The sequence below is a fragment of the Nerophis ophidion genome, unplaced genomic scaffold (genome assembly GCF_033978795.1).
Source record: "Nerophis ophidion isolate RoL-2023_Sa unplaced genomic scaffold, RoL_Noph_v1.0 HiC_scaffold_40, whole genome shotgun sequence".
Taxonomy (NCBI): Eukaryota; Metazoa; Chordata; class Actinopteri; order Syngnathiformes; family Syngnathidae; genus Nerophis; species Nerophis ophidion.
In genome coordinates this window covers 324,167-339,331 of record NW_026906962.1, presented here as the reverse complement: position 1 = coordinate 339,331, position 15,165 = coordinate 324,167, and the positions used below count along the sequence as shown (strand labels likewise).

The 15,165-nt window shown below is 38.2% G+C and overlaps 3 protein-coding genes across 4 annotated transcripts in view; 1 reads left to right on the top strand and 2 right to left on the bottom strand.

Annotated features, from left to right (window-relative positions):
* LOC133546744 (gastrula zinc finger protein XlCGF8.2DB-like) overlaps positions 1-15,165 on the bottom strand; it is a 458,486-nt gene that overhangs the window by 264,764 nt on the left and 178,557 nt on the right. The gene's annotated exons all lie outside the window — the stretch shown is intronic.
* LOC133546732 (gastrula zinc finger protein XlCGF57.1-like) overlaps positions 1-15,165 on the bottom strand; it is a 270,564-nt gene that overhangs the window by 83,815 nt on the left and 171,584 nt on the right. The gene's annotated exons all lie outside the window — the stretch shown is intronic.
* LOC133546731 (oocyte zinc finger protein XlCOF22-like) overlaps positions 1-15,165 on the top strand; it is a 56,582-nt gene that overhangs the window by 3,684 nt on the left and 37,733 nt on the right. The window contains exon 2 of the mRNA XM_061892534.1: positions 5,240-5,494. Within this exon, the coding sequence (XP_061748518.1) occupies positions 5,240-5,494 (255 nt within the window). The remainder of the gene's footprint in view (positions 1-5,239; positions 5,495-15,165) is intronic.

Genomic DNA, 15,165 nt, shown 5'->3' with positions numbered 1-15,165 from the left:
TACAGTAGGTACTTCCATCCATCCATCTTCTTCCGCTTATCCGAGATCGGGTCGCGGGGGCAGCAGCCTAAGCAGGGAAGCCCAGACTTCCCTCTCCCCAGCCACTTCGTCTAGCTCTTCCCGGGGGATCCCGAGGCGTTCCCAGGCCAGCCGGGAGACATAGTCTTCCCAACGTGTCCTGGGTCTTCCCCGTGGCCTCGTACCGGTTGGACGTGCCCTAAACACCTCCCTCGGGAGGTGTTCGGGTGGCATCCTGACCAGATGCCCAGATGCCGAACCACCTCATCTGGCTCCTCTCCATGTGGAGGAGCAGCGGCTTTACTTTGAGTTCCTCCCGGATGGCAGAGCTTCTCACCTTATCTCAGTAGGTACTTGATATATATATATATATATATATATATATATAATGCTCATTAGAGTATTCTAGTAAAATAAGCAGAGATGAGATGTGTCAATATCAAACTATTATTTAAAATACATTTTTGGCAGCAACAAAGTGGCCATTTCGGCAGATATTTGCTCTAAAAATAGTATTTCAACAAGTAAACAGTACAGTAGGTACTTGATATTGATATATCTGTGAATTGTGAATTATATTATATAGCGCTTTTTCTCTAGTGACTCAAAGCGCTTTACATAGTGAAACCCAATATCTAAGTTACATTCAAACCAGTGTGGGTGGCACTGGGAGCAGGTGGGTAAAGTGTCTTGCCCAAGGACACAACGGCAGTGACTAGGATGGCGGAAGCGGGAATCGAACCTGCAACCCTCAAGTTGCTGGCACGGCCACTCTACCAACCGAGCTAATGGTCATAAGAGCATTCTAGTAAAATGCGTGTGTGTAAATATGCGATGTGTAAATATCAAAATATTACATCAGATCACTTTTTGATTGAAGATTCAAGATTGTTTATTGTCATATGCACAGTTAAACAGACAGTTTGCCGTACAATGAAAATCTTACTTTGCTAGTCCACCCTTCAACAAGTCACACTGTACTTAGCTAAAAATAAAAATGTATATACAAGGCACAGTAAGTAACATAACATTATTGCACATTCTGATTGACAGTCAACAGTATAAATATGGAGGTGACCTTGGGTCACAGCAGCAGTTAAAGTGTCTTTAGTGATCAACGGTGAAAAGTGTCTACAGTGATGGTTCACAGTTAGGGGGTGGTCAAGGTAGCTGTCTTTTGTTCAAAAAGACAAAAGTAAAAACGGGGAGTTGGAGGGAGCTAGCATTCACAAGCCTGATGGCCTGTGGGTAGAAACTGTTAGTCAGTCTGGTAGTCCTGGATTTCAGGCTCCTGTATGGTCTGCCTGATGGTAGGACGCTGAAGAGACTGTGTACTGTCCTTGATGATGATGTGTGCTCTCCTGGTGGCCCTGGTAGACTACATGTCCTGTAGTGAGGGGAAGGCTGCTCCTGATATGTACTGAGAAGTTCCAATCACTCCCTGGAGTGCCTTCCTGTCCTTAGCAGTGCAGTTTCCATACCAGACCGTGTTTGAGCTGGTAAGGACACTCTCAACCGTACTTCTATAGAAGTTGCTGAGAATTTTTGGTGGCATGCCAAATTTTCTCAGCCTTCTTAGGAAGTACAGTCGCTGCTGGGCTTTCTTTAATGTTTGTTGGGTGTTATGATCCCAGGTGAGGTCCTCGCTGATGTGGGTCCCGAGGAATTTAAAGGTTTTCACCCTGTCCACCTTTGTCCCACCTATGTACATCATCTCCTTGGTCTTGTCTGTGTTCAAGGAGAGATTATTATCCTTACACCAGGCCACCAGTTCCGCTACCTCCCTTCTGTACGTAGTATCATCTGCAAACTTGATGACAGTGATGTTTGGCAGTCGTGTGTGAAGAGGGTGTACAATAGGGGGCTCAGCACGCAGCCTTGGGGGGTCCCAATGCCTAGAACCTTTGTGCCTGATGTCTGGTTGCCGATACTGACTGACTGGGGCCGGTTTGTGAGAAAGTTCAGGACCCAGTCACAGAGAGTTGGTGTCAGACCAACAGTGATGAGTTTAGCAGTGAGTTTTTGTGGGATGACCGTGTTAAAAGCAGAGCTGTAGTCGATGAATAATAGCCTGGCATAGGTGTCCTTGCCCTCTACGTGGGTGAGGGTGGTGTGGATGACGGGGTTGACTGCAACCTCACTGGACCGATTCTGCCGGTAGGCAAACTGTAGAGCAGGGGTCACCAACGCGGTGCCCACGGGCACCGGTCGCCTGTTAGGACCAGATGAGTCGCCCGCTGGCCTGTTCTAAAAATAGCTCAAATAGCAGCACTTACCAGTGAGCTGCCTCTATTCTTTAAATTGTATTCATTTACTAGCAAGGTGGTCTCGCTTTGCTCGACCTTTTTAATTCTAAGAGAGACAAAACTCAAATAGAATTTGAAAATCCAAGAAAATATTTTAAAGACTTGGTATTCACTTGTTTAAATACATTCATTTATTTTTTTACTTTGCTTCTTATAACTTTCAGAAAGACAATTTTTTGAAGAAAAAAAACTACCTTAAAATTTATTTTAGGATTGTTAAACACATTCACCTTTTTACCTTTTCAATTCCTTCCTCTTCTTTCCTGTCAATTTAAATCAATGTTCAAGTATTTTTTTTTTATTGTAAGGAATAATAAATACATTTTAATATAATTCTTCATTTTAGCTTCTGTTTTTTCGACAAAGTATCCATCCATCCATCCATTTTCTACCGCTTATTCCCTTTCGGGGTCGCGGAGGGCGCTGGCGCCTATCTCAGCTACAATCGGGTGGAAGGCAGGGTACACCCTGGACAAGTCGCCACCTCATCGCAGGGCCAACACAGATAGACAGACAACATTCACACTCACATTCACACACTAGGGACCATTTAGTGTTGCCAATCAACCTATCCCCAGGTGCATGTCTTTGGAGACAAAGTATATTAGTGAAATATTTCTTCAAACTTATTATGATTAAAATTCAGAGAAATTATTCTGGCAAATCTACAAAATCTGTAGAATCAAATTTAAATCTTATTTCAAAGTATTTTGAATTACTTTTAAAATTTTTGTTATGGAAAATCTAGAAGAAATAATGATTTGTCTTTGTTAGAAATATCGCTTGGTCCAATTTATTATATATTCTAACAAAGTGCAGATTGGATTTTAACCTATTCAAAACATGTCATCAACATTCAAAAATTAATATTAATCAGGAAAAATGACTAATGGTGTTCCATAAATTATTTTTTTAAATTGTTTCAAAAAGATTCAAATTAGCTAGTTTTTCTCTTCATTTTTTTCGGTTGAATTTGGAATTTTAAAGATAAACTGTTTTTAAAAATTGTATTTTAATTTTTTTCGTGTTTTCTCCTCTTTTAAACTGTTCAATTAAGTGTTTTTTCATCATTTATTCTCTACAAAAAAAAACTTCCGTAAAAAGAAAAAACATTTACGACAAAATGATAGACAGAAATATCAATTTTTTATATATATAGATTTGTTTATTAAAGGTAATTTGAGCAAATTGGCTATTTCTGGCAATTTATTTAAGTATGTATCAAACTGGAAGCCCTTCGCATTGATCAGTACCCAAGAAGTAGCTCTTGGTTTCAAAAAGGTTGGTGACCCCTGCTGTAGAGGGTCCAGTGTGTCTGGGATGGTCTTCTTGATGTGTGACATGACTATCCTCTCGAAGCACTTCATCACTATTGGGGTGAGTTGTCTAGTATGTTTACTATTTTATTTAGGAAAAACTTTCAATAAGAATCATATGTTTAATGTACCCGAAGATTTTTTGTTAAAATGAAGCCAATAATGTACTTTTTTGTGGTCCCATTTATTTAGAGAAGTATTGAAAAGTATCAAAATACATTTTGGTATAGGTCCCGGTACTATAATATTGGTATCGGGACAACACTAGTAAGAACAGAATTCATTGGTTGATTCTTTGACCACCTTAGTAGTCATTTTTTCACTGGAGAGATTAGTCTCTACGATGCAGCCAAGATAGGTAATCTCATTTTTGTTTGTTATTATATTGTCACCCACTTTGACTGTGAAGTTGTCTACTTTTCTGAGGATAGGAATTGACCCAAAGACCTGTGTACTTGCAAGTACCGAGGCAAGTCTTATTTCGGCAGTTTGTCATTGAAAGCCTTGCTAGTCTAGGTCTTGAGGATTCTAGCTTCTCTTGTTTTGTGGCCGTTAGCCTCGGTTCTGTTCTTCATGGGTACAGAAAATGATGGAATGATCACTTAAGCCGCACACAGTAGTTCCACTCGTGGTGATCTGAGACTGGTCAGAAGTAACAAGGAGGTCTATGAAGGTTTAACAGGACTCACTCACCCTGGTAGTTTGCTTAATGAGCTAAGTGAGACAATGTTGGTGGCACAGCTTAGTGAAGGTTTTAAAAATGGGTGCATCCTTTCAGGACATATCTGTGTTCCAGTCCCCAAGAAGTAAACCTGTATCAACATGTTTACATAAAACTCACACACTCACTAAATACATTTTATACTGTAAACAAATCTAATTAAAGTTATAATTTCACTTCCTAAATCTGACTTACAAGTATCAATAAGTGAACATAAACAATTATTTTCAATAACTAAAGTAGTCAAAACTTGAATTATTAAGGTGACTGACTTTCCTTCAGCGTGTCGTAGATGGTCTCCAATTCCTAAAGAGGAATTGTTGATGAAGATACTCCATAAAACAGCACATAGTAAAACATGTTTTTGTGAAAGTTCCTTTTGGCCCAGGCAACAAAATGACCACCAAAAAATATTTTGCATGATCACAAAAACATACCATGAATGTTTTTGCAGTGATTTTGGAATTAGATTTTTTGAATTTCCATGATATTTTAGTTATAGTAATGACTATGGCATTAAAAGAATATGTTTAAGTTTACAGATAAAGTTTAGGTGTCATAGACCGTATACACAATACAATTTTTACACACTTTACATCAGTGAAGTTAGTAATTGCTTCAATCAATGCTGCCTCGTACTTATAAAAACTTTTCAAATTGCCCCTCATCAAATTTCCAAGTCTGTTTTTGTACTCACTGTTCCACTTTTGAATTAATTTTAGGAACCAATTGGGTATTTCCTGTGTTTTTATTGTTTGTTTTGCTACACACTTTTAACACAACACACGGAAGAACACAAATAATGTAATTGTGTTAACAGTGTCAGTTCAAAACTATTTCTATTCCCTCTTGATCTTATTTACTTATTTACCCAACAGATGTCCAGCAGCCCCCTCACATTAAAGAGGAAGAGGAGAATCCACAGCCCCCTCACATTAAAGAGGAAGAGGAGAATCCACAACCCCCCCACATAAAAGAGGAAGAGGAGGAAGTGTGGATGAGTCAGGAGGGAGAGTGTCCTGTAGGGCAGGAGGAGGCTGATGTCAGCAAGTTTCCACTGACTGTTGTCTCTGTGAAGACTGAAGAGCATGAAGACAAACCACCTGAGTCCTCACAGCTTCATCACAGTCCAAGTAAGCACAACATTTTATTCTCAGGGCATTCAATCCATCACAACTGGACTCTTCACTTTGTCTTACAAGACCTTTGTCCTCTCATCCAAGTAGGCTTCATCACTTCATGCTCATACACTTCAAGTCTTAAATCTAATCATTGGAATTTAGAGGGGAACTGCACTTTTTTGAGGAATTTTTCTATCGTTCACAATCATTATGAAAGACACAACGGTTGATATATTTACACAAAATAAATCACATTCTAACTAGGGCTGGGCGATATGGCCTTTTAATAATATCTCAATATTTTTAGTCCACATCACGATACAGCATATATATGTGGATATTTTGCCTTAGCCTTGAATGAACACTTGATGCATATAATCACAGCAGTATGATGATTCTATGTGTCTACATTCAAACATTCTTCTTCATACTGCATTCATATATGCTACTTTTAAACTTTCATGCAGAGAGGGAAACCACAACTAAGTCAAATTAGCAAAAGTGTATTTATTAAACAGTTATTAAGCAGTGGCACAAACATTCATGTCATTTCCAAAGCAAAAAGTGCAAGATTGTCAGAGACATTTTAAAACAAGCTATGAGTGCACTTTTGTGCATGATGTCACTAAGATGACATAGCAAAACAACACTATATTAAAGTGCACCTGTTGTACAGAACACCACTACAATAGTTTAAAACAAATAAAGTGCACTTTTCTGCATGATGTCACACAAGCTATTTCAATAAGTGTCAAATAAAAATGTGCTGCATAATAGGAAATCAAATAGTGTATGTCCTTCACTATGTGGTAGGTTCCTGCGGACGTTATCTCCTTCTGTTGTTGACCAGTTTTTTCATATGGGGTTGATGTGGAAATGTTTGCTTGGGCATTTTGTGGGTGTGGCACCAAACTGAGATGTTGACATGCAGAGTTTCAAGCACTCCTCATTCTCTAGCGGGTGACTTTTCAAATGATGCTACACATTAGCAGTGCTGCAACTTTTTGTAGCAACGCTTTTGCCGCATACTTGACATATTACGGTTGTCTTTTCAACATCTTCCCTTTTGAAACCAAACCACCGCCAGACAATGGACTCTGTGCTGCTTTTCTTGGGAATTAATTGTTCCTTCATTTGTTACCAGACTAGCACCTTCTTTCTCTCGTATTACCACTAGCACCACCCCGTTAGCACCACAGCTAACGTTATAATGCCGCTACCTGTCTGCTCTGCGAGGGCGTATGACGTTGCACACGCGACAGTATGTGACGTATGTGAGAAGGTGCGCTTGTTTTATGTCTCTGTGAGAAGGAGAGACAAGAAAGAGTGAGAAGAGGATGTAGTGTAATGCCCGCGGCTAAAAGCAACTGCGTGAGAATCTATACTCCAATACTGACAATATAGTCATTTTCTATAGCGCACAGAGACAAACCCACAATATATGGAGTATATTCCATATATCACCCAGCCCTAATTCTAACTCATAAATGTAAATAAAAGTCCACTTGCAATGGAGCCAATGGGAGGTCCTCTCTAATCATCCAAAAAACGCCAACCAAGTATTGAGTTGAGTTGAGATGAGTATGACTTTATTTGGAACATGCAAGCATACAACATGATACATCACACATGCATGTATACAACATGATACATCACACATGCATGCATACAACATGATACATCACACATGCATGCATACAACATGATACATCACACATGCACGCATACAACATGATACATCACACATGCATGTATACAACATGATACATCACACATGCATGCATACAACATGATACATCACACATGCAAGCATACAACATGATACATCACACATGCATGTATACAACATGATACATCACACATGCATGCATACAACATGATACATCACACATGCATGCATACAACATGATACATCACACATGCACGCATACAACATGATACATCACACATGCATGTATACAACATGATACATCACACATGCACGCATACAACATGATACATCACACATGCATGTATACAACATGATACATCACACATGCATGCATACAACATGATACATCACACATGCATGCATACAACATGATACATCACACATGCACGCATACAACATGATACATCACACATGCATGTATACAACATGATACATCACACATGCATGTATACAACATGATACATCACACATGCAAGCATACAACATGATACATCACACATGCATGCATACAACATGATACATCACACATGCATGCATACAACATGATACATCACACATGCAAGTATACAACATGATACATCACACATGCAAGCATACAACATGATACATCACACATGCATGCATACAACATGATACATCACACATGCAAGTATACAACATGATACATCACACATGCAAGCATACAACATGATACATCCCACATGCATGAATACAACATATACATCACACATACAACATGATACATCACACATGCATGCATACAACATGATACATCACACATGCATGTATACAACATGATACATCACACATACAACATGATACATCACACATGCATGTATACAACTTGATACATCACACATGCATGCATACCACATGATACATCACACATGCATGCATACAACATGATACTTCACGCATACAACATGATACTTCACACATACAACATGATACATCACACATGCATGCATACAACATGATACATCACACATGCAAGTATACAACATGATACATCACACATGCAAGCATACAACATGATACATCCCACATGCATGAATACAACATATACATCACACATACAACATGATACATCACACATGCATGCATACAACATGATACATCACACCGCATTCATACAACATGATACATCACACATACAACATGATACATCACACATGCATGTATACAACTTGATACATCACACATGCATGCATACCACATGATACATCACACATACATGCATACAACATGATACTTCACGCATACAACATGATACTTCACACATACAACATGATACATCACACATGCATGCATACAACATGATACATCACACATGCTTGCATACAACTAGATACATCACACATGCATGCATACAACATGATACATCACACATGCATGCATACAACATGATACATCACACATGCATGCATACAACATGATACATCACACATGCATGTATACAACATGATACATAACACATGCATGCATACAACATGATACATCACACATACAGCATGCATACAACATGATACATCACACATACAACATGATACATCACACATGCATGTATACAACATTATACATCACACATGCATGTATACAACATTATACATCACACATGCATGCATACAACATGATACATCACACATACATGCATACAACATGATACATCACACATGCATGCATACAACATGATACATCACACATGCATACAACATGATACATCACACATGCATGCATACAACATGATACATCACACATGCATGCATACAACATGATACATCACACATGCATGTATACAACATGATACATCACACATGCATGCATACAACATGATACATCACACATACAGCATGCATACAACATGATACATCACACATACAACATGATACATAACACATGCATGTATACAACATTATACATCACACATGCATGCATACAACATGATACATCACACATACATGCATACAACATGATACATCACACATACAACATGATACATCACACATGCATGCATACAACATGATACATCACACATGCTTGCATACAACATGATACATCACACATGCATGCATACAACATGATACATCACACATGCATGCATACAACATGATACATCACACATGCATGCATACAACATGATACATCACACATGCATGTATACAACATGATACATCACACATGCATGCATACAACATGATACATCACACATACAACATGATACATCACACATGCATGCATACAACATGATACATCACACATGCATGCATACAACATGATACATCACACATACAACATGATACATCACACATGCATGCATACAACATGATACATCACACATGCATGCATACAACATGATACATCACACATACAACATGATACATCACACATGCATGCATACAACATGATACATCACACATGCATGCATACAACATGATACATCACACATACAACATGATACATCACACTTGCATGCATACAACATGACACATCACACATGCATGTATACAACATGATACATCACACATACAACATGATACATCACACTTGCATGCATACAACATGATACATCACACATGCATGCATACAACATGATACATCACACATGCATGCATACAAAATGATACATCACACTTGCATGCATACAACATGATACATCACACATGCATGCATACAACATGATACATCACACATGGATGCATACAACATGATACATCACACATGCATGCATACAACATGATACATCACACATGCATGCATACAACATGATACATCACACATACAACATGATACATCACACTTGCATGCATACAACATGATACATCACACATGCATGCATACAACATGATACATCACACATGCATGCATGCAACATGATACATCACACTTGCATGCATACAACATGATACATCACACATGCATGCATACAACATGATACATCACACATGGATGCATACAACATGATACATCACACATGCATGCATACAACATGATACATCACACATGCATGCATACAACATGATACATCACACATGCCTGCATACAACTTGATACATCTCACATGCATGCATACCACATGATACATCACACATACATGCATACAACATGATACATCACACATACAACATGATACATCACACATACAACATGATACATCACACATGCATGCATACAACATGATACATCACACATGCATGCATACAACATGATACATCACACATGAATGCATACAACATGATACATCACACATGGATGCATAAAACATGATACATCACACATGCATGCATACAACATGATACATCACACATGCATGCATACAACATGATACATCACACATGCATGCATACAACATGATAAATCACACATGAATGCATACAACATGATACATCACACATGGATGCATAAAACATGATACATCACACATGCATGCATACAACATGAAACATCACACATGCATGTATACAACATGATACATCACACATGCATGCATACAACATGATACATCACACATGCCTGCATACAACATGATACATCACACATGCATGCATACAACATGATACATCACACATACAACATGATACATCACACTTGCATGCATACAACATGATACATAACACATGCATGCATACAACATGATACATCACACATGCATGCATACAACATGATACATCACACTTGCATGCATACAACATGATACATCACACATGCATGCATACAACATGATACATCACACATGCATGCATACAACATGATACATCACACATGGATGCATACAACATGATACATCACACATGCATGCATACAACATGATACATCACACATGCATGCATACAACATGATACATCACACATGCCTGCATACAACTTGATACATCTCACATGCATGCATACCACATGATACATCACACATACATGCATACAACATGATACATCACACATACAACATGATACATCACACATACAACATGATACATCACACATGCATGCATACAACATGATACATCACACATGCATGCATACAACATGATACATCACACATGAATGCATACAACATGATACATCACACATGGATGCATAAAACATGATACATCACACATGCATGCATACAACATGATACATCACACATGCATGCATACAACATGATACATCACACATGCATGCATACAACATGATACATCACACATGAATGCATACAACATGATACATCACACATGGATGCATAAAACATGATACATCACACATGCATGCATACAACATGATACATCACACATGCATGTATACAACATGATACATCACACATGCATGCATACAACATGATACATCACACATGCCTGCATACAACATGATACATCACACATGCATGCATACAACATGATACATCACACATACAACATGATACATCACACTTGCATGCATACAACATGATACATCACACATGCATGCATACAACATGATACATCACACATGCATGCATACAACATGATACATCACACTTGCATGCATACAACATGATACATCACACATGCATGCATACAACATGATACATCACACATGGATGCATACATCATGATACATCCCACATGCATGCATACAACATGATACATCACACATGCATACAACATGATACATCACACATGCATGCATACAACATGATACATCACACATGGATGCATACAACATGATAAATCACACATGCATGCATACAACATGATACATCACACATGCATGCATACAACATGATACATCACACATACAACATGATACATCACACTTGCATGCATACAACATGATACATCACACATGCATGCATACAACATGATACATCACACATGCATGCATACAACATGATACATCACACATGCATGCATACAACATGATACATCACACATGCATGCATACAACATGATACATCACACATGCATGCATACAACATGATACATCACACATACAACATGATACATCACACATGCATGCATACAACATGATACATCACACATGCATGCATACAACATGATACATCACACATACACCATGATACATCACACTTGCATGCATACAACATGACACATCACACATGCATGCACACAACATGATACATCACACATGCATGCATACAACATGATACATCACACATGCATGCATACAACATGATACATCACACATACAACATGATACATCACACATACAACATGATACATCACACATGGATGCATACAACATGATACATCACACATGCATGCATGCAACATGATACATCACACGTTCATGCATACAACATGATACATCACACATGCATGCATACAACATGATACATCACACATGGATGCATACATCATGATACATCCCACATGCATGCATACAACATGATACATCACACATGCATACAACATGATACATCACACATGCATGCATACAACATGATACATCACACATGGATGCATACAACATGATACATCACACATGCATGCATACAACATGATACATCACACATGCATGCATTCAACATGATACATCACACATACAACATGATACATCACACTTGCATGCATACAACATGATACATCACACATGCATGCATACAACATGATACATCACACATGCATGCATACAACATGATACATCACACCTGCATGCATACAACATGATACATCACACATGCATGCATACAACATGATACATCACACATGCATGCATACAACATGATACATCACACATACAACATGATACATCACACATGCATGCATACAACATGATACATCACACATGCATGCATACAACATGATACATCACACATACAACATGATACATCACACTTGCATGCATACAACATGACACATCACACATGCATGCACACAACATGATACATCACACATGCATGCATACAACATGATACATCACACATGCATGCATACAACATGATACATCACACATGCAACATGATACATCACACATACAACATGATACATCACACATGGATGCATACAACATGATACATCACACATGCATGCATACAACATGATACATCAAACTTGCATGCATACAACATGATACATCACACATGCATGCATACAACATGATACATCACACATGGATGCATACATCATGATACATCCCACATGCATGCATACAACATGATACATCACACATGCATACAACATGATACATCACACATGCATGCATACAACATGATACATCACACATGGATGCATACAACATGATACATCACACATGCATGCATACAACATGATACATCACACATGCATGCATACAACATGATACATCACACATACAACATGATACATCACACTTGCATGCATACAACATGATACATCACACATGCATGCATACAACATGATACATCACACATGCATGCATACAACATGATACATCACACATGCATGCATACAACATGATACATCACACATGCATGCATACAACATGATACATCACACATACAACATGATACATCACACATGCATGCATACAACATGATACATCACACATGCATGCATACAACATGATACATCACACATACAACATGATACATCACACTTGCATGCATACAACATGACCCATCACACATGCATGCATACAACATGATACATCACACATACAACATGATACATCACACTTGCATGCATACAACATGATACATCACACATGCATGCATACAACATGATACATCACACATGCATGCATACAACATGATACATCACACATGCATGCATACAACATGATACATCACACATGCATGCATACAACATGATACATCACACATGCATGCTTACAACATGATACATCACACATACAACATGATACATCACACATGCATGCATACAACATGATACATCACACATGCATGCATACAACATGATACATCACACATACAACATGATACATCACACTTGCATGCATACAACATGACCCATCACACATGCATGCATACAACATGATACATCACACATACAACATGATACATCACACTTGCATGCATACAACATGATACATCACACATGCATGCATACAACATGATACATCACACATGCATGCATACAACATGATACATCACACATGCATGCATACAACATGATACATCACACATGCATGCATACAACATGATACATCACACATGCATGCTTACAACATGATACATCACACATACAACATGATACATCACACATGCATGCATACAACATGATACATCACACATGCATGCATACAACATGATACATCACACATACAACATGATACATCACACTTGCATGCATACAACATGACACATCACACATGCATGTATACAACATGATACATCACACATACAACATGATACATCACACTTGCATGCATACAACATGATACATCACACATGCCTGCATACAACATGATACATCACACATGCATGCATACAACATGATACATCACACATACAACATGATACATCACACTTGCATGCATACAACATGATACATCACACATGCATGCATACAACATGATACATCACACATGCATGCATACAACATGATACATCACACTTGCATGCATACAACATGATACATCACACATGCATGCATACAACATGATACATCACACATGGATGCATACATCATGATACATCCCACATGCATGCATACAACATGATACATCACACATGCATACAACATGATACATCACACATGCATGCATACAACATGATACATCACACATGGATGCATACAACATGATACATCACACATGCATGCATACAACATGATACATCACACATGCATGCATACAACATGATACATCACACATGCATGCATACAACATGATACATCACACATACAACATGATACATCACACTTGCATGCATACAACATGATACATCACACATGCATGCATACAACATGATACATCACACATGCATGCATACAACATGATACATCACACATGCATGCATACAACATGATACATCACACATACAACATGATACATCACAC